This window comes from Clinocottus analis, unplaced genomic scaffold (genome assembly GCF_023055335.1).
Source record: "Clinocottus analis isolate CAN_PGR_092001 unplaced genomic scaffold, fCliAna1.0.p SCAF_6, whole genome shotgun sequence".
NCBI lineage: Eukaryota > Metazoa > Chordata > Actinopteri > Perciformes > Cottidae > Clinocottus > Clinocottus analis.
The window spans coordinates 4,742,282-4,764,722 of NW_027176218.1; the positions used below are offsets into that span (position 1 = coordinate 4,742,282).

Genomic DNA, 22,441 nt, shown 5'->3' on the forward strand with positions numbered 1-22,441 from the left:
GCTCATAAGTGGTCTCTCCTCCAGTGATGGTCTGCCTTTATGTCAAGTTTATGTCACTCCAGTTCCTTTTATGATGGCACACTTGAAAAAAAACTCATAAAGTGCATTTATTAACCTGGAGTCTGGGTTAATTCATTTGGCGGAGATGGCTTTTAAGAGACAGGAAGTTAAACAAACGCCCCCCTAAACCAACCAGCCATTGAATACTGTATGTAAAGACTGGCATTTAAAAAAAAAAACATAGTTTATTTTGTTATGTACAAGTGCTGGCAACACTTAAGAACCACAGTTATCTGGATACTGAAACTAACATCTTTAAAATTGTCTGATCTTTTTTCAACCCTTTGACAAAAAGATAGCACAACTTGGCTTTGGCAGGATTGCAGCAATAATGATGAACTGCGAGTAGTATAACAAGAAATTCCCACTTGTAACCTTGACAAGTCTGTGTCTTAAAGTTGTTTTTTCTAATTAAGCCCAGTTTGAGTGTCTGTGGCCGGCAAAGGGGACAAGCGAGGCAGTAAAGAGCTTGTAACCGTGACCTCTAACCACTGAGACAGAAATGGCTTCCATGTGGCCTATTGAAGACACCTGGCAGCCATCTTGGCTCTCAGGGCCTCTATTTAGTGTGTGAAAATGAGAAACCAGCACATCCCAACTCATCTCATGTTGTTTTAAGGTCTCCAAACAGCAATCTTTAGCAAAAAGATTAGCTCTGAAAAAAAAAACATTCAAAGAGGTTGCCCATCTGTAATTACTTGGTACTTCAAGACCAACAAAGATAACATGATAATTCATTTTAATTACGACAGAATGTTTAAGTTTAAGCTCTGTGAGGCTGTCCTCGGGCTTGTATTTAGGCCAGCATGTATACATAAGTGATCACTGCCAGATTTGCTCACACGTGTATCATGTTTTACCAATATATAGCTTCATGCAGAATTAACCAATGAGATGAGAGAGTATGATCTCAGTCATGAAGCAGCAGGAAGAGCAGTCAGCACCCAACAGGGTGAAAGCATGAACGGCTTGTAAATGGTTTTCCACGAGGCAAAATGTGTAAAAAAAAAAAGAAAAAGTGTATTATTAGTTTGTTCACATTATCATAATTATCCAAAGTGTATCTTCTGTATTTTTTTCACAGACATATGAACTAACGACGAATAATTCAAAATCAACTGCCATAAAAAATGGGTAATCCATCATGGAGTTGGCCATTTAAATGCCCTGAATGCAACATTGGGGGGGGGAATGTTTTAAAAAAATATTAATTCCTAAGGCCTTTAAGGCAGCATTTTTTTTAAACACGTAATATATACTAGGAGCAACAGATTTCTGCAGTCACTCATAACATGACGTTCTGAGCTGAAGTTTTGAATACAAGTTCTGTCAGATACAGTTGATTAAAAGTCAGTTAAATCAACTGTAATGAAACAGGGCTCAGTGCATTCATGTGTGATTTCATCAAGTTGACTTTCTTGGACTGAGTTGTTGGAATAGAAGTAGTGGATCTCAGACTGAACAATGTGTGACTTTAACCCGTTATATATATATATATATATATATATATATATATATATATATATATATATATATATATATATATATATATATATTCTTGATATCAGTTTACCGCACATCACATTAACATACGAGCCAGTGTATTACCATCCGCCGCATCTCTGGGCTCGTCCTGGGAAAAAGAGGCATCTTTCTTCTCCTCGGAGTCGTCGATGTGATCGTAGGTGATCTGGGGGATCGCTATGATCCCTGAGGACACGCCCGTCGAGCCGTTACCTCTGGGCTTCAACCTCCTCTTGGTCCCCTTTTTCTGACGGACAGAGGAAACAACAACTCAGTTAATGAGCAAGAAGTGTGGGGCTATCATGAGACATGGTAATCACAAGCAGTAGTCTTTAGAGAGCCTTTCTGATTGCCTTGCTGTGTGGAAAAAAATCAAAAGAAATCTACAGAATGGAGATTACAGTTTATGGTAACCAAAGAATGGAAACATTTCTTAAGCACTGGCAAAAATGGTTCAAATATGTCACAGATAAATGGCCTGACTGTATTTCTTTGCCCTGTGGAAAATCATTTCTCTCTGCTTTATTGGTAGTTTTGTTACTGTGGTATTGTTTTTGTTTCTTTATTGACATGTGTGAGTGTGTTTGTTTTTCTTTTACTTATCTTTCTCCTCATGTTTATACTTGAATAGTAAGAAAATAAGTATACTGTTTGCCACATACATAGAATCTGAAAAATGTAAAAGTATGTATGTGAGATCTTGAAGACTAATAAAATATAAATTTTAAAAAATGAAAAGAAAATTCGAAAGAATTGTGAACCTCAGAAGTGACCTTCACATACAGCGATGGAATAAAAAGAACAAAGTGTGACAAATTGTCACGATAAAGGATGATGTCATGGTAAAAAAAGAGCTCTTTGACCCTTCCCTTCATGCATTCCCTCTAATAATTAATATATAGTTGGGACTATTCGACCTTTATGGAGTAGGCAGGTGACATTCAACAGTCTGGACACGCAGCCTTGCAGGTGCTGCATATTAATTTGGCAGACCAACAAAAGAAATGTCCATGAGTCAAAGGGGTTCATGCATGAAGCAAAAGTTTCATAAGGAGAAAACCATTCATTGCATATCATGTTTTGTTCCGTTGTTTCTGTATTTATCTGTGCAGACAGGAAGGTCGTGTAGGACCGTTTAATAAAAGGATTTTATTAAATTTGGACCGATTTCTAACACTATATAGCTGGAAGTTGTTTCTTCAAAGTGCCCGCCTGTTAACAACGTTAACACTGGAATACGTTTCAGGTGTTCCACATTGTCATGGAAACACATCCTCTGAACAACACGTGACTTCATCCAGCCATTTTAGCAAAGTGTTAAAAAGCCACGCTAAGCCAAAAAAACATTGACACACACCAAAAAAAAAAATCAAATTATTTTTCTTTTAGTACCTGTAAAAGTTCACATTGTTGTTATCTTACCAAGTGGTGTGCTCGCACGCCGGTGACATCAGCGGTACATGTTTAATCTCACTTTCATTGAGATCATAGCTATGGGATGTGTGAGTCAGTGAGTTTCTGCGAGCTAAATGGTGCCTAAAGAGTGGCTAAATAGTGCCTTCAGTCCAATCTGCAGACCCTCTGACCCACACCCACGTCATGGACGTGGCCTTTATGGAAACTCCAATTTTTGGACTCAGAGGATCAGACTTTGGCATTGACAAGTGGCCAGCAGTTCAATCCAAGTACCCGATTTGAATGACTCATTAGCGGAGAGAGTGAGCGCGAGAGAGAGAGAGAGAGGGATTGGTGGGTGTCGTAAGAAGGACTGAAAGAGAAAAGAGAGAGAAAGATGGAGGGGCATGAAGAAACTGTAACAGACACTGAGTTCATTAGTGAGGGAGACAAAGAAATAGAGAGTTAGATATAAAGAAGAGAGAGAGAGAGAGAAGAAAACATTTTGAATCAGAAAGAAATAAACGAGGCAGCGAGGCATCAGAGGAAGATGTGCAAAAAGAGACGGCGGGGGGAGCCGGGTGGAAAATGAAGGCGGGAAATAAAGTATGTTAAACAGGGAAGAAACAGGAGAGGAATCTTGAGAGACAGAGAAAGGGAAGAGGGGAGAGTCGGAGGAGAAAGTCACATGCCGGAGCAGAAAAGAGCGGAAGCAGCCTTCATTCTCCCCAATACATGTGGGTTCAATGCTACACAAAGATTTTTTTGTTGTTGTTCTACTAGACAAAGGTTTACTCCCATGAGAAAGGCGGCGGTGACATCATCTCGACTGACTGAGGCTTTGTCCGGGCGGAGACAAAGGCCTCGAGTCATCCTGGTGGAGTCAGGCCTTCGGGGGAGGAGGGGGTGAGGGTGGTGGGAGGCATTCAGTGTATACGTGCATTTGTGCGTCCTTTCCGCGTGCGTGTACGTTTGTGGGAACTTAACTTGCTCTTTTATGCTGTATGGCCGCAGCACAACATGGCCGATGTTGTTGGGAAAGGTGAGCACACAATGTTTTTTCTGTTTTCTTCAGACTTCTTGATCTTTCTCACCTCAGCTTCAATGGGCTATTTGAGAAGACTTTTTTTTCTCACAAATGTATTTTATCATCTATTTAACTAAACACTCTCTTCTTGGGGGATTTTTTAAATTTTTTTAATCAGCATTTATTTTCTTAACTTTTCTCAATCTAATTCGTGAGATCACAAAAACACATCTGTTAGTTTATTTGAATTTCAAAACGAGACGTCTGGAACCAGAAACATGAGCAAAGTAATGTTCATGTGATTTGTGTTTAGAGGCTGGGTGTTGTTACTTTTTTCTCTGGGTGGGATCCCACCTTTATGAGGCGGATTAAAGTAAAAGGGACACAATAAACAGTGGAGGAGAAAAGGTCCCTGGTTGAATCCAAAAGCCAGCATGTCGCAAGGTCGGTCCCTTCGCCCACAGCATCAAAGACATACTTTAATAAGAGTGGTTTCAAACAGAAGACTCGTCAATAACTCCCGAAAACTGCACAAAACATGAGCCACAAAATACACTTTGCTCTGAATACAGGTTGACCTGAGACAATTACCGAGATGTTCAGTTTCCGGACATTAGGGCCGAAGTTGTCAGGTTCCACTGCGGTGACGGCCTCTGGAGTTATAACGTACATTTTCCATGTGACAGCACAGCCGTTTGGTTTCTCTGCTGCATAGCACCTCCAAAGTGTCTGTGGAGGACAGAGGGTGTGTTAGTCAATGTGTTGAAGCACAGATTATCTTTTGTTCTACTCAACCATAGGATAGTAAGTCAGTGATTAGGAACCATTAGCCAATGATGCTTCAATGTGAGCCACAAATGCAGCGATGTGTGAATTGCTAAACTAACTGCAAACATGTACCTGGATGAGACAGGCTGCAGCAGGGATCTGTCTGTTGAAGTGCTTCTGTCTTTGCTTCTGTTGGACTTTCAGGGCAAACCCCGAGCCCAGGATACCCTGAATGGAAATAATTAGGTTGTAAAAAATGAAATTAAAAATTAAAAACATATCAAAGATTTATGGAAGCCCATTTGCACAACACACAAAATTAATAAAATTAGGACCAAAAAAAATTAATAAAATTAGGACCCCCCTACTCCCAAAAAAAAAACTGAGGACAATGTTTTCTTTGGCCTTTTTTGTCCTAATTTTTTTTTGGGTGTTTTTTTTTCTCTTGTCCTAATTTTTTTTTGTGTGTTATTTCCTTTTTTTTTTTGGTCATAATTTTTTTTGGTGTGTGTGGCGGAAATAGGCTTTCATAAACATGGAATATTTAATAGAGATTAAAAAATTTAGATCCAGAATCTCTCAAAAAATAAATCTTTAAAAAAATAAAATAATTTCTGGATACCAATGCCTAAACAAAACAGAAGTCAACATACTAACAATCTTTCCTTACTGGTTGAGAGTTTCATGTCATTCAAATGAAAGTTATATTTACAGCGGGCAGGGCGAAGAAGGAGATGGCAAAGACGCTGAAGCAGGAGGCGATGGCCTTGCCTATCCACGTCTGAGGAATTTTGTCTCCGTAGCCGATTGTGGTGACAGTCACCTAAAGAGAGAGAGCGTAGATGAAATATATTTAGATGATCACTCGCAGAATGAAGGCATTTGCGTGACAGAAAGAGGAATCCTGTAACATTCACGGCCATTCACTGCTGCAAAAACAGGTCAAGACATTTGGGGCTGATGGGATATCGGCTAAATTTAATCAACACCATCGGAGGGCGGGAAACTGGAAGGCACCGGTCTCGACTCTCCTTTATCCTTTCCTTAACCGTCAATGCACCTGATGAAAATGTAATGTAAATGTATTTAATGCTTTCCTTTCATGTCAAAATGTATAGAGAGATTCTCTTTCACTCTCATTTGTAACAAACTGCTGACGTAATGAAAATGTCAGTCAATGCAGATCTCTCAAAGGGTCACCAGAGCAGTCTATAACAGGAGTTGGACAATAAAGAGAAAGTTCATCAGCCTTTCTGGCCCGGTTCCACAACTGTCAGCGATGGCCGGGGCGTTTGAGGCTCTCGCTCCTCAAAGGGAATAAGATTCCCAACCACTAATCCTCAGTGAGTGTAGGAATTTGCCGGGGTGAGGGGAACAAACACCGCTCGCATTTGCATGTACACCCACTCTGAAAGCCGAGCCAATTCTGACACATTCAGAACTCACTTGGCTTACCGTGGGTGTCTATGGAGTATCGCCGCCGTTGTGCGCCAACACAAAGCGGCTGATGTAAGGTGAGATACTTAAAAGGGCTTTGGGAGTTAAAAAAAAAAAAAAAAAAAAAGAAGGAGCAAGGGCGGGAAGGGTGGCTGTATGTTGGGGGGGGGGAGGGGGGGTGGAGTGGGGGATTTAATCCCTCGTCCACAAATCCGATGACTAAACAATGTCCTCCTGACCATCAGAGTGGAATGGTCTCCTCAACAACACCCCTCTTATTCAGACTGTAGGGTGTGTGGCAAAAACCTCCTCATGTCTACACAAAGGTCACAGACTTGCCTTTAAATATGTGTAACTGTGTAAATGTCTATTTGCATGTTTATATGGACGCTGATCTGCATGCCGACAGACTGCACGAGCGATTATACCCAATTTAAAATGGTACATAAGCACCACAAACGACATAACGGCACGTTTAGCAGCTCTCGTTTTCCTCATTTTCTCTTTCACGCTTTGCCCTGGCAGAAGTTAGGCGGGTTGTTAAAATCAAAACAGCCATTACCTAACCGTCAGCAACTGGCAAAAGAAGAAGAGAGGCAGGGGAAAGTAACGCAGGGAGAGAGAAGGGGATATGAATCACGGCATCGGCTTGTCCTCCAGCTGTGCCCTGCACCTGCACATCCGAAAGTGGAACGCATGCCAAGAGAAGGAATACAGACTGGAGGAGCTTAGCATTCTCCAATCAGTGCAATCTCATTTCAACAAACACTCACCAACCCGACCCAGCCCATTGTAATGGAATATCATGACTCAAGTTTACAGTCTCTGAAAAACAATAAAAAGTGCAGATCCCCCCCCCACAACCGCATTTCTTCTCTCGGCATTGTAACACAGAGCAACACAAACAGCTTTTCTTCGACTTTCCATAGAGCAGCGAGGAGCACTGTGACCTCGCTAACCCTTGTTACAGAAAAGGTAGTAATCCCACAATTAAAGTTTTAATTAAGGGAACTGACACTTTATATTGGTGCTCTAAAAGTTCTTTGAGCCAAAGAGCCCAGAGGTGAATGCTTTATTAGCGTCTCTTTGTGGCACGCTGATCCCCTGCACAAGGCTGCCATAGGTTTCTCATTACTCTGCGCTTTCAATTCAAATGTTTAATTAACTCCTCTGGAAACCGGAGCCCCCGTACAGAGGGGAATGGGCGAAACCAGCTCTACGCACGAAAAACATCAACACACACCTGCGTCTGTGTTGAGTGTCGCGGCGTTACGCGCTCGCCACACAAAGACCCGATGGGGAAAAACTAAAAACACAAGGCGATTCATAATTAGACCGGCCAGGGTGGCCGGCCATCTCAATCTTCTTTTTTCTTCAAGTTAAGACTCCACTTGAGATTCCATTGTGTCGATTTTTTTGTGTGTTTGTCGCCTTTTTACATGCAATGTGGCCTTTCAAGTGGGGAGCCGATGTCGGGAAATTTCAAGTGGCGTTCAAGGGGTCCGAGTAATATATGCATTGCAAAAGACAAAAAGGCAGATAATGTACTCGTACAAATATGCTGAGAGTACAAAAACATCAGTGAAGGACGGGGGGGGGGGGGGGGGGGGGCGGGGGGCGATGTGATTCTACTTTCTCGTCAAGTGGTCTTACCACGCCCCACCACAGGGCATCGGCGTAGCTGGAGAAGCCCGTCTTGCCCTCCTCGTCCACAGCGTCCTTCTCCGCCAAGTAGACAAAGTAGGAGGAAAAGATCAGGCCCAGGAACCCGATGTACAGGGTGGTGATCAGCTCCTGGAAAACACGGCCGCAGGCGATACTATGAAAACGTTGTGTGAAAGAATGTCCTCCGCGTCAAAGAGAGCCATGTTGGTGACAGTGCACATCAGCGTTACTTCAAACAACTTGTGTGTTTCAAAGGAGCTGCGAGCGACGCGCCGTAAGCTGCTGCTGACTGACTGACGCCAACCTTCATCCTTCTGTGTGACGGGTCAGGTTGAGTTATAGTAATAAATGTGCTGTGTGTGTCTCGCTCGTGAAGCCAGGAGTGGCACGAGTTTGCACAAGGTACACTTCTATGAGCGCTCTCGGGCTTTGATGAAGTACTAATATTGGTGCACGATGTGTCAGCTAGGTCACTAACTCCTGCATTGCAAGAAGGATAAACGGGGTGTGGTGATTATTATTATTAGAGCCAACCATGCAGCGGTCTACACGTCAAATCCACCCTAAACCGATCAGTGGTACATTTTCATTATCCACACCAGGAGGATCATGCCGTCAGTCATTAAGTGTTTTATACTACAACTTTAATGCATGAGTTGGAATTGAGTGTAATTTACAACACTTTATATCTTATTACTTGTGTATATTAGTTGTTAGTTAGCTCACTTTTTTAAATAGTATATACAGCAAATATAGATAGCAAGCACTTCTGTGCTCAACTGCTTTGTCGGTTACTTAACATCGACCTATTGACACTGCGAGAGGCAAACACATCATTGAAAAACAGAAGTCATCTAACAACAGGGAGATGGCAACAAATCAAGTTCTTTGTTAAAGGATCTTGGGCTCATCTAACATGTATTTTCTTGACCTTTGCATGAAATCCTGAACTGATCAGTCATGTTTCTGATTCATCAAAGAGACATGAATGTCAGGTTTGACTATTTAACGGATTTAGAGAAAAGAACATTGCATCCTTGATTTTATTGTGTATCAACCGAATAAAATACTAAAACATGTCTACCAGAATAAGGTGAAAAAAGAAGGAGGCAACTATGACTATCTCTCTTCTCCTTATAAAGCCCGGTCTGCTGTGGCTTATTTGTGCATGAGTGCATGTTTTTCTCACAGTGCACATCGGATTTGCTGTAATCAGAGGTAAATTATAGAATGATCAGGAAGGTGGAGTTGGGTCTGTGCAGTCAACCTGTAGAAGAAACTACAGCTAAATGGTGCAACAGGAGTAATGATTTATTTTGGTCCACTTCCGATCTATCTGATTATGTGATGAGGAGAATAATGCTCAAAAAAACAAAAAAACAAATAGTTTGAAACTGTTTGCTTGTTTTCTGTCTTATTTCAACCTACCTGTCGATGAATAAAAACTACAGATCCCAGGAGCCTCCACGTTCCTCCCTGTCGATCCACATGCAGCATGCGCAGGATTTGGAGGAAACGGATGCCCCTGCGACACACAACAACAATGCCTTATCTCCTGATCCCTCTTACTCGCCACATGTATGAAATGCAGAACAAAACAGTCGCTCTACCTGATGGCGGACGTGGCAAACACTTGGCCATTGGAGCCTACGCCAAGCACAATGATTGAGGCAATGACCACTATCAAATCTGTGAGCGAGATAAAGACGGACAGAAAAGCAAAAAAAAGAAAAAAAGAAGATAAAATCAGGGTTGCAATCATTTCAGCTTCAAGGATACATTGTATGAAAAATAAAGCCTGACATTGCTTGCAATATCTAAGTTGTTGATCTGCACGAACAATACATGACATCCGTTGTATTAAATGGGAGCAAAGGAACATTCCAGGTGCACCTATGATTGATATGGGCTTCCTGATAAAGCAGAGGCGTCCTTTGATGCCTGCATATTTGCTGCGGCAGCCTGCCGACCACAGCCGGACCGCATACTCCGTGCCAAAGAACAGCACCAGCACAATCTCCTGCGGAGCACAATGCAAACACGGAGCAAGGGTTACATTAATCCATTGGTACAGCAACAATCACTGTAAAGCACATGCAGGACGAGTGGATGCGGAAGCAGATAAGGTCTCATATCTAAAAGCATTGATAACACTGTGCCGTGCATGAACACTAATCCAAACGCAATAATCGAGCCATTAGAATGAATCACCAAGATGTACAATAACGATATGAATGGGTAATGACAGGTGTGTGAGACAGAGACACGTAGTTGGTCTAGGAGGACCACCCAACCACGTAGGAGGAAAAATGGAGCTTGATAACACGGCTGATGACAGCTCATATTGAGACGGGGTCATTGGCTAAGTGATTGAAGCCACAGGATGAAATGCTGCCACACTGCTGCCTCACAGATAAGAAGCATAAACAGGCATATTCATGACGTGGGCGATGAGATCTTGTTATAATTGTAAATCGTTCTGCAACACCGCAGAATAAGATACTTGTGAAAAAATGGAGGGCTTGATTTTGAATTCTAATCATACAAACCATCAGTTGAGGTGCTTTTACATTGTGTTTCAATATGTACCATTGTGCATTTATTTTTCCATTACCTGCATACATGTGAGCCTCCGTGACTTAATAATGCCCGTCTGACAGAGATCCTTTACCCGGCCACCGTGCATGAATAATATTTAGTCACTATACTGTCTGTTAAAGCCGAAGGCCATGTGGGTGGTCATCCTGCTGATTGCTTGAACTGGCTGCTCCCTGACCGCCCTTGCATGAAACTTAATACCATGAGCCCTGCTGCAATAACACAGCGCCACAGAGCCCCCAAACAATGACCTGTCAATCAAAGCAGACACTATTTTGGCTGGCAAAAGTGTCAGCACACAGAGAAAATGCAGCGATGTGTACGTTTAGTCATACGTTTGCGACAGTAGTATGAAAAACTACTAAAAGGCCTCCATCAAGGTTATCGTGGTGATGGACAGATTCCTTTTGCTGCTCTCTGAATTTCTCATTTCGCTCATTTTCATTAGTTAACTATGTGTACAGCTTTGCGCTTCAGTGGTCAAACCTGGGATTCCTAGGACCCTTAATCATCAAAAAAATCAGAAATGATTCAGTAAATCTACATAGCACAGCCTGATAATTCCACTTAATGACCATTTGGTTTCACTGTATTCATCTATATTTGAATCGCTGAGCAAATCGGAGATGTATGCAGACATTTGGAGATCTGAAACCAAGGTGGTTGTAACAACTTGACCAGCGAGCCATAGCCTTATTGTTTGTGTAGGAAAGTAACAGACTGTGTTTTTTAAGTCCCTGTTGCTGTTTCTGTAATAGAACACTGTGACTGAAAGGTGTTATTTTTGCTAACGGATGAGATTTTATCTGCACAAATATTGAAACAGTTCTTTGCATTCTGGACCAAGCAAAGTTTAGTCTATTAGTCACAAAGGAGGTGGGAACTTTTGATACCTGCATCCTATCGACAAAGCTTCTGGTGTTGCCTCATAATAGGGGAGTCAAAATCATTGTGGATGTATGTTTTCTATAAGATTGAAAAAAACACAGTACGACCAAAACAGCAGCAAAAAAATGCTCAGTAATTATGACATGTGGGTGACATTTGAAAGTCATAGGAACGCATGAATTTGGGGAATTTGATGGGATTAATCATAATAATTCCATAAATTGGGTCACCCAGATGTTGGGGAATTTTTGTATGTGTATCAGAAACTGGCAACTATTTGTTTATTGAAAACAACCGCCTGTTCGCGCAGCGATAATCTCGTCAAGCCAGAATAGGATGAAGCTCATTCAGGGGGCTGTTTGGGAATTACGATATTAGATGAAAATGTGATTAGATTGCTTCATCTGTGTGTCCTGCTACAAGAGAGGTGCACGTATACTCACTCACTACATCTAGATTTACCTGTACAAAGCTTTTGCAATGCATGGATAGTACATAATGCACGGTAATACCATTGTTGTTGATGTTGGACTGATGTTGGATGATATCAATTGCATTTAATTAGCATAAGCTTTCTCAGAGGCAAGTTATTTAATATGTTTCAGTTCAAGGTTTCCAACTAAAAATTTAGAACATATCTATTGACTCCAAACAGCTCTCAACATGGTGGCAGTAGAGTCAACGGCTAGCAGCTAATGACCCCGACTCCACTACGTCTTATATAGTTGTTTCCTGTATTTGAAAAGTGTTCTCCTCCACAATATACGTGTGAAGGATTTATCCAGGATGTCGAACTGATTCAGCAGTGAAAAGAGGTTCAAAAGATGAAGCTAACGCACACAGATCACAGTGTAAAAGTGTACCACCACGTCACTTGGCGATTGAAGAAAATAAAATGAAGGCACACTATTCCTGCAAAGCCGACTTAGTCTTTGTCCTTCGTTACAATCATTAAAAACCAAAAGCGGCGTGCGCAGACATTCCTTAAATAGCTTGTGCGGTAAACATGCTAATGCTAGTTGATGATGTGCGGAAGCTCTCTGCTAATGTTAGCTTTACAGGATTTTACTTAGAAACGTAACATTTTACAAAAGTATATTTCCTTTCAACCAATGTGAGCTCCAAAAACGTTCTTTAGGGCCCTAATGATCTTTTGCTGGTGGTGATACACTGTTTAGGCCCGACTTGACGCAGAATGTAGGGGAATTGCTTTGACGGCTAGTCTATATACTGTAGACTAGCCTATATTGGGAGTGTGCTTAGCTGGCTGCATATCTACAGCCACAGCCAAGGCTCAAGGAAAGTTGAGTGATATTTATTGAATTGTAAAAAATAAAGACGATATAGAAGAGATATATGTGCTATGCTAGCGTGTGCTGAATGCTTCTGAGCCTCCGGTCCAGTGTGGCCAGCTTTACTTTGGCAACTGCCTTGAAGGCCAAATATGCTAACGGACTTCTGTCCCCTCTGCCGTCCAAAACAAGCAGCCTGTGATTCACAGATGTCAGCTAACCCTGAACTTTCTAAGTATAGATACGACCACTGCTATAAACCACCATGACACCATTCACACTGCTTCACACACCCACACAAGATATGGTACTATCTGATCTGACAATTAATACTGAACCAAAAGGATGTAATTACAAATAGACATGCAAACACGCACACCCAGGTGTACAAAAAACAGGGCTTGACAAATAAAGGGAAATGTCACACTGTAATTTTGTGTGCTGAAGTGTTTGATTTCACTCTACATCTTCATGAGGCTGATTACCGCTGGCCTCTTGAGTAATGAAACAACGGAAAGAAAAGGTGGAAGGAGAAGAAAGAGAGAGAGAGGAGATGATTATAGAGAGTTTTTGGCTCTTCTTTGGTAAAAAATAAAATAAAAAAAGAATAGCCATGACAGTAGGTTTTTAAAAGAGCACCGGTCAAATGTTTACACAAACAGTGTCCACTCTGTCTGTTTGCTCCACAGGACGCAGGAGGTGGTACGTGGGTGAGTTTCTGTGTGAGTTTCTATGTGTGTGGGTGTGTGTGTACGTACCGCTTTTGTGCAAGCTGTGTGTGAGTGTGCAGTAGCTACATGTATATTTATTTCCACAGTGTTCTGGCAAGAGACAAATGATACAAGCTCTTTGAAGAGTTTCCAGCAACAGCTATAATTTTCTCTACCTGTTGTAAGCCCTGAATTTATTGCATCACTTAGCAGCCTTAATAGCCTAATAAGGCACAAAAAAAAAGTTAATTTACCAGCAAGTATCCGCATGTACAGTCTGGAGGAGCCGAATGATTTTGCAAGTCTTAACGTTTTTAGTGTCACCACTATAGGTTGAAAGCAGTGACTCCTGACCGTTCCCATGCTTTTATTGTGTTATATATACACACGTTACTAACTGTAAGGGAGGATGCACGGATGCAATACAAGCTGGCAGGTATTGTGTGATGTTATTTGCAATAACTGAAAGTGATTACAGTCTTTTCAAGCGTTGAAATATCTTTGGGCTAAGGTGTAAGATGGCGGGCGGGATCCCTTTCAGCCGCGATCTTCTGTCTCCATCATGTGGACACAAGAGGGTACTGCAGCTCTGTTATTAATAGTATAACTGTCACTCTTTGCTTCTCTTTAACAAAATAAAAGAAAGTAAAACAAAAAAATAATGAAATTCAAGGATGTCAAGGAAGCATCACTCAATTTCTTCTGTCAATATAGGAGTGATAAAACCTTCATCAACCAATATATGTGTTATTATGTGGGCTGCGATTATTATTTTTCTCATCAGCCATTACTTAATAATATTAGCTCATACATTGTTCTATCTTATTATTATCAATATTATGATCATTATGGTTGGTATTATTGATCGTGGCCTGTACTCTTATGTTCTTCCTCTTGTTGATTGGTTTGTGATTCGTCTTTTGTCTTGCAATTTTTTGTTTTGAAAGACATAAAATAATAATGTCATAATTGTTTCTTTCAGAAAATGGGAAAAAAAGAAGAAATTCCCACAGACCGTGTGATATAGTACAAATATTTGTTTTGTCCCTTTCATGGTGCAAAAAAACAAACAAAATTAAATAGAAAACTGGAGCAAATTAAACTTGTGAATGTTTGGCCCTTTTGCTCGACAACAAATGCTAAAAATGTTACATTTTCTACCAATGAACTGAATGCGTAATCAATATATTGTTTCGTGGCTGTCATCAGGCAAGTGTTTCTGAAGGCCCTACACACCCATGCTCCATACTGGTTATTAATCTTTAATAAAACCAGGTTCCTGCACAAAAGAAACATATAAAACAATGTAAAATATAATGATTCATGACAGATCTATATTTTCCCTAATTTCCATATGCAGTTCCTGGGCAGGTAGACACAGAACAATTAACAGACTTGAAATACATTAATGTACATGCATCATATATACCATGTATTGTCAGTGAAACAAGCACACATCCATACACAAATGCCAAAGATTTGAAGATGTTCTGCTGGAGTGTGTACAAACTGAACCTGATTGCTGTTTGGTACACCAGCGGGATGACAGACAGTACTCACCATCCAGAAGAGGGTCCCAGTGGCAAACTCTGCATACTGCTCTATAGTGGACAGGACACTGAAGATTAGACACACCAGGACCATGACGAAGCTGCAGGGAGAGGAAACAAATCTTCAGGAAGCTACTAGCACATATTCCTCACTGTTTCAGTGACAAAAGACAACAACTGCCCAACTTCCATCCACCAGTCATTTGTAGTTTATCTCAATGTAAAAAAAAAACAATTTTATACATTTGTTCTCACATAATTAGCATATGAATTATTGTGTTATGGCCAAAAACGTGTTTTGTGATGTCATCGTGACCTTTGACCACCAAATATACACATAAACTACTACATATAAATATACATATAAACATTATGTATACACACACAAATATACACTTCATATACATACACATATTTACATGTACACATGTGTGTACATACACAAATACATATACTGTATGTGTGTGTATATAAATCAAAATAAAAGAAACAAGCCACTTACTATAACCACAAACATGTCAATGTACTCTGGTTTTCTTTCTCATCGATCTATTTGTATTAAAAGGTGTTTGGGATTTACTGATTTTTTTTTTTTTATTATTAAATACCACAAGAAAAGATATTAAAAATGCTCCTACCCCTCTATATATTTCAAGAGTCCAAGGTTCATTCCATTAGTAAGTTATTCGGTTTACTATATTTAGTGCAGTTTAATAAGCTATAAATTGTCTGAATAACTAACATTTCTTTCCAGCTCTGGAGGATAAATAAAGAATATAGCAGAGGGGAAAGGGAGGAAGGAAAAATAAAGTGAAATAGAAAAAAAATATATTTTTCTGATTATGGGCTGGATAATGCTTGATAAATTACTGGATTTCTTCTCTTTACTTTTTTTTAAAATACACCATAATGATAATGCCCCAAAAACACTATAATTAAACTGCGAGAAAATCTATGATTATGTCATTCTGTCTTTAATTAGTTTACTTTAATTGTGCCTCTAAATGATACATTTACTTCATGTCATTTGAACATTGAGCTCAACTTTAGGAAATTAAGTATTGAATTCCTTCTTTTTTTAAATGAAACATTACTTGATCATTCGAAACAGTTAATTCAAGATGCTTTAAAAAACTTTAAATCGAGTAATAACTTTTTCCGACTTAGTTAAAAAACAGTATTCTCTTCTTAAACCGCTGCACTGTTCATTTACTTGTTAATTCTAAAATTTTAAAGAGGCTCATGAGGGGCTTTGCGTGGTCTCTCCTGACCTCGCGGGATTAAGAGCAGAGTCCGTTGTGTGCACCATCTCATTCATAATCCTTAGAACACATCTTTTAAGTGCTTTTACAGGAAATACTACAGAATGTGAGTGTGTGGATGCATTATCAGCATCATGACCAAGCTCACTTTAAAAAAAAAACACACACAGCAGTGGATGCATTATGATGTTCTGTAATACACGGATTACATGCCATACGCTGGAAGGGTTATGTAAGTGTCTGTTGTTTATCATTATTCATGTAACCTACAAACTAATGCAGAAATGTAATTACTCCCACGTCAGAGAAAGACCTTCACACTCAGAAGCCACCATGCAACAGATGTGATTTACGTATCGAGTAGGTCCAGAAGACTTCCATGTGAGCCACACCTGCATATTGGACACTTTGCATGACCGAAGCTGATGGAAAGAAAGAGGTAAAGGGTGCTTTGCTTAAAAGATCATGCTCAAGGCTGGTCTGTCCGGTTGTAGAATGAGCATAAGACAAAGTGGGGGGATGGAAGGTAAGACTCCTAAAGGAGGATTTCCCTTACACACAGACTGACACACAGTGGCCAGATGGAACAGTGAGGATTACTGCTTATGACTGAACACCCACACACACACACACACACACACACACACACACACACACGCACACACACCTCTCCCATCCTCAGTTTGATTCACAGATACAAGCAAAATGCATTCGAGCATAATATTCTGGGAGTATTCCTGGACCTATAAGAAAGCCAGTCATCACCAGGGAGGTGAGCAGTGATGACATCATCCCCTCAGTGTCATGTACTTTCATTTTGACCGAGGTGACCAGCGTGAGACTCAACCCAGGGTGGCAATGAGGATGCTATTTTGGGTTGTGTCCTCGATTTGCTCCACACAAAAAAGTGGACAGCGTGTCCAACACTGAACTCGGTCACATGACGGGACGCCGGAGTGGCACCCGGGGAAGCCAGTGAGACTGCATGGCTGAACACGGCTTTGGCGCAGTGTCCTGGACATATGCGAGTGGAAGATTGGAGGTGTGCATGACAACTAAGAACTCGACTTAGAGCCAAGCCATCCCTCTGTGGGCCGCACACTTCCACTAAAAGCAAATGATTCAACACCAAGGTCAACCACGTAAAGTCAAACAGGAGGAGGAGAGGTCGCGCAAATGAGGAATGAGCCAGTTGGATTAAAAGCAGTCATTAACACAAGGCTGTAAAAGCAGTCATATTACTTAGTTTAAGATATAAAGGATAGTATAGCACTGGAACGAGCAGACATTGAGGATATCACTGGCATAGCTGCAGAAAGCATCAAAGACCAGCTCTCTGCGCTCCATCACTTTGCTGATCCTCGTCTCTTGCTGCTGCAATGCCGCATCAATATGACCTCCTCCTATTTGTTAAAACTTCATCAGCATTGTTCACATGACAAAAATGCAATGTTTACGTCTGCTTACAAACCCTTTTTTCCATTTTCCATCAAATCCTATTGCTGTACTTTTAGCAGATACATATATTTTGCTGAATAATAATATTGCTCAATATAACTGATCGGATGAGTGCGGCGACTGGCTGACAATTTGTGGTCACTGTTGTTGCTTGGCAGTGGTATTATGAGCCGGGGAGGGCAGGTAAAAAAGCGGGCAGGTAAGGGCAACTCAAAACCCATTTCCTCTGAGATCATCTGATTAGGATGAGCATAAATATGATGTCATAGTCATGTAGGCCATTGAGAAGGTCATGTAATCCGCGTGTTTCCCCTCAGCGCATAAGACTATAATATTTGTCCTCCTTTGAAAGAACAACAGTGTAATGCAATACCCATGAGAGTCCACATGCATGTCACTGATCACTAAAGGCAATCTGCACTAGATTATAAACTAGGAATCACCGATTGGATACATCATATTTGTTTTGTTTTGGAAAAGTGAGCAGAATTTCACCTGCTGTGTTCAGTGATAACAGACCAGTCTGCACCTGCAGCTAGGGAGTTAGGGCATGCAAACTAAATATTGCATAACGGAAGTTGTCAATTCTTCAGGTTTACCAACAGTGTCCCATTAAACATAAACATGTTGCAACGTGCATTTCATCCGGCTGCGCACACAGCAGCGAGACGGACACATCCTGAAGCTTTCTGCATTGACACCACGGGGAGGTGTTTGCTGCGGACAGGACTGGGTCACTCTCAACCATTAGCCAACCTTATTTAGCCAGGCCAAAACCCCTGGGATCTGATTAAAACAAAACAGCTGGGGCTTTAGCGAGTATTATTGACTGCAGATTGACCGTCCAGCTTGACTAAAATAAGTAAGGCGTAGAGCAATACCAAGCCCTCTACTCAATCAGCTGGGAAACTAAGGCAATATAAGCTTAGGGAACATTAAATAAAAAACAGACAGCAGGGACAATGTCATCTCAAAAGAGTGGGTGACAAGAATGGGAAAGGTTCACACTCTAATATGTATGGATTGTGCATTATATATATATATATATATATATATAAAGTACGTGAACACACACAGGTAGCCAATCAACAGTCGAACTGCAATGCTAATTGGGCCAAAGAGGCTGGTTGTGTTTAACTCCAAGTTATGAAAACAGATGGTGCTATGGGCCAAAGGTTGGGTGAGCATTCCCTCCGTGCACAAATCCCATTCAAATGTTAAATGATGTCTTAACCTTAATCTCATTCAACCCAGCAGTGGATAACAGGTTAATCCATCATAAATTGAACCGTCTGGTAGGTATCAACCATTCTCTCTATTTTACTTGAGAGCCATGGCCCGCCCAGGTGGCTCGCCATCACCGTTTGTCTCCACTGCAAATTGCTAAAGATGAAAAGCTGCTGGTATCAATAGCTTTCTAGGAGGAAGTAGAGCACTATCCCTTTATTTAGCTTAAAAGTGCAAAATACAAGATTGGGAGAATTTGTATTGCCTGTCAGCAGTTTAACATGGCGACGACTGAGCCGGCGGCTCTCAGCTAACAGTGCTAACGGCGCTAATGGCGCTAACAGTAGAAACTACAGTGGGGCGCGCTCAGCCAGCCCGGTTGTTTCATCAAATTAATGCTCTGAATTCTGTATATAGTACATTTAATCCACCCTAATATGGACAAAGGCGAGTCGATAGGGTTATGAAAAGTCGATGGGGTTATGAAGAGGTCACCTTCCAATCACAAGGAGGCACAAATACACATTTTCAGGACATATACAAAGATTATATTTAGCGAACAAGGCTTATTTTCACAATCCACAATCACAACACCAGTTTACAAACTATCTCAACCTCATCTGAAGTCATAACTCCAGCTTTAAAATCCGACCCTACTTACCGTTGCCCAAGTCTATCACGTAAAGAATAAAGAATTGAGACTCATTCCTGAGTTTTATATATATCTGTAATCTAAAGTAGAGTGAGTCGTCATTTTAACCGTGAGAGAAACACATGCAGCAGATGCAGAAATACATAGCACTATATAACAGTCATGTTTATTGAATCTGTCAAACAAAAATGAATGCATTGTAAAATGTCTTACAATAAGGTGGTCTGTTTAAGCCAATAGCACTATGACGCTATGCCTTTGTCGCTGCAATCCTGCTCAGTTAGCAGATAATACCACTGCTATGCTACTCCTATAAAAACATCTGCCCAGCAACCAGCTGTCGGCACCGAGTCAAATACGAGTATAAACTTTGCACAAAGTGCCTGCATACTTGTGCTCCCATAATAAATCTGCCCAATGCGAGTTGGTGCACTTGATTCCCATGATGTTTATGTATTTGTTTTAAGGCCAAGCAGCTCTCTATATTCTGACAATGCTTCTTTAAATAAAAGTGCTTGTGACTTAAACAAGCACAAACGTCAAGTCAAGAGCACGCACATCGCCCTGTCCATCACTGCTAGCAGGCATGGTCAGACACAGAGCTGCCCTCCACAACCCTCTTTACTGACCCCCCCCCCCCTCCCCTCTCTTCCCCATCCCATCCATAGAAGAGCTTAGGATGGATTACACCACATCCACCACCAGTCACAAACATGGATATTCCATCCTAGCTTAGCAATCATCTTGTCTACCAAATATTTGGTAAAAAAAAAAAAAAGAAAAAAAAGAGGTAAATCTTCTCACAGGTTACAGGGCAAAATTAATAAAAAGAGAAAGAGTTAGGAGGGGTATCAAAAGATAGAAGCAGTATCATTCATGAATGTCTGATACAGCATCAACTTGCAGACAGTTGTACAGTTACACACACACACATTGCAAGTATTCAAGATACGGTCACAATCAGCCAAATATCTGAACCAACAGCACGAAGGCAGGCCAAGACAATGAGAGGGGATGCCAGGGTTGCATTACCTCGTGACTGGAGGGTCGGCTGGATTTCAGTCGGGTCGTTTTCATAATTTATATTTTTTGGACGGTTGATATCTGATGTGAAGGTTTAGAGCTGACACAAACACCTCTATTGACAAGACTTTGGAATTAGCAAAAATATTCCCTTCCCTCAAGGTTTGAATTCACGCCTAAGTTGTATATTTTGTATTCTATTAATCTTATGATATACATCTACTTTGTAATGCAATAGATCTGATCAGCATTGCAATATATATCAGGAGCAGCGACTCAATAAAATGTCACCATTGTCACTTTTTTTTTAAATTGTTAAACTTGCCAAAATGGTCAAAAGACAATGGGAAAAGTATTATAAAATATTTCCCAGCATACATAATTTGCCGCTGACCTATACAGTTCTCTTCATTCAGTCGGTAATCTCTTGTAAGCAGATATCCAACACGAGGTTTTCCCTCTCTGCCCTTTCCACATAGATGGAGGGGATTCACTATAGCCATTTCAATAATCTTTCCGGATATAAAAACACACAACAGAACCAAGTATTCCAGACAACATCTGGCCAGCTGCATTTTCACGAGGATAAACAGGTACAATTCTTCTTCCACCGCAGACTGGGTGCAGTGACGCAGTAGAAACTTCTGCTCACAGCCTCTGTACATATAACGATTGAGTTGTTTTGAAAGTCACGGGGGATAATATCCCTTTCTTTTTCTTTTATCTCTTCATTTGTTTCGAGAGCATTTACTTCGGCATGGAAGCACACAGCGATGTGTGACATCACAAGATGTGTGTGGTCGTAATCTGCTTCCAGAGTGAGTGAGAAGGGCGTTTAGGAATCCTGTGGACATCCATGTCTATTCCCTTTGGTTATGTAAAAGACTCCAGAGGGAGCGGGATCATAGCCCCAGGTTGTCTATGTGCGGGTGAGTCCGCACGCCGTTGCATAAGACTCTTTTCGGGCACAATTATCATACATATGCTGTCCCGAGTCGCAGGGGATTTCTACCCACTCTGACTAACTCTGTCGTCAGCAGCGTGGCATGTACGTGTACATGTGTGTGTCTCTCGGTTGGACAAATTCACGTGTAATCCATTCATTTGTTAAAATGTGTGTTAATAATTGATTGTTTTCCAACATCAAGAGGAAACCGAATGCCGCCAGGTGCCCGATAAATAAAGTTTGTAACTGTATGTCGTGAGGTTTATTAATTAAATCATTTATATTTGAATTAGTTTCATGCTATGAACTCTTCATAAGTAATAATGATGGCGCGAGTGAAGCGCCTGTCGAGAAACAAAGTTCACCAAATGGGTAAAATAACCACGTTTCTCTCAATACGCCAAAGTTAATGTAAATTCACATGAAAACCTTCTGTTTGGGTTTCAAATTAGATTTTCAAATATGTATTGCAAATGAAATAAAACCCTCTTTCCAAAAACTAGCTTTTCTGAATTCAGACAAGTAAATAAATAAATTGATCAAATCCACGAGGACTCAGTGCAAGGGTGTCTCACGAGTGTGTATTGCGCAAGCATTAATTTGTGACAAATGTCTCCACATTGATCCGTGTTATCCCATTACGCGACACACTGATTGGACAGATGTTTTGAAAAACCGCCCAGATGGAGTGTTGACGAGTGCATTTTCAGATTTATAAGCACGATACAGACAGCTGTGAATTGAGCAGCCACCTGTGCGCTCATGGCCCGTCAGTGTGTGTCATCCTCATGCGCAGCAGGCCTATTAGGGCCCATCGTGAGTGCTGCATATGGCCTTTTTTAATGCGTCTCTTCTCCCCTTTGAGTCTCTAAAGAGGCCAGGAGAATAGCTGGCCACCAGCAATAGCCGTCGACAAGTAAGAGTTACTTAAACGAGTGTCAGCGGGGATCAGTTAGGAC

General features: G+C 41.0%; 1 protein-coding gene across 1 annotated transcript in view; it reads right to left on the bottom strand.

Annotated features, from left to right (window-relative positions):
• Positions 1–22,441, bottom strand: part of kcnq1.2 (potassium voltage-gated channel, KQT-like subfamily, member 1.2) — a 155,667-nt gene that overhangs the window by 128,171 nt on the left and 5,055 nt on the right. Inside the window, exons 3-11 of the mRNA XM_068602992.1 lie at positions 14,925–15,015; positions 9,770–9,896; positions 9,487–9,565; positions 9,305–9,401; positions 7,865–8,005; positions 5,487–5,597; positions 4,907–5,002; positions 4,598–4,735; positions 1,669–1,831 (exon numbers count right to left, since the gene is read on the bottom strand). Of these exons, the coding sequence (XP_068459093.1) occupies positions 1,669–1,831; positions 4,598–4,735; positions 4,907–5,002; positions 5,487–5,597; positions 7,865–8,005; positions 9,305–9,401; positions 9,487–9,565; positions 9,770–9,896; positions 14,925–15,015 (1,043 nt within the window). The remainder of the gene's footprint in view (positions 1–1,668; positions 1,832–4,597; positions 4,736–4,906; positions 5,003–5,486; positions 5,598–7,864; positions 8,006–9,304; positions 9,402–9,486; positions 9,566–9,769; positions 9,897–14,924; positions 15,016–22,441) is intronic.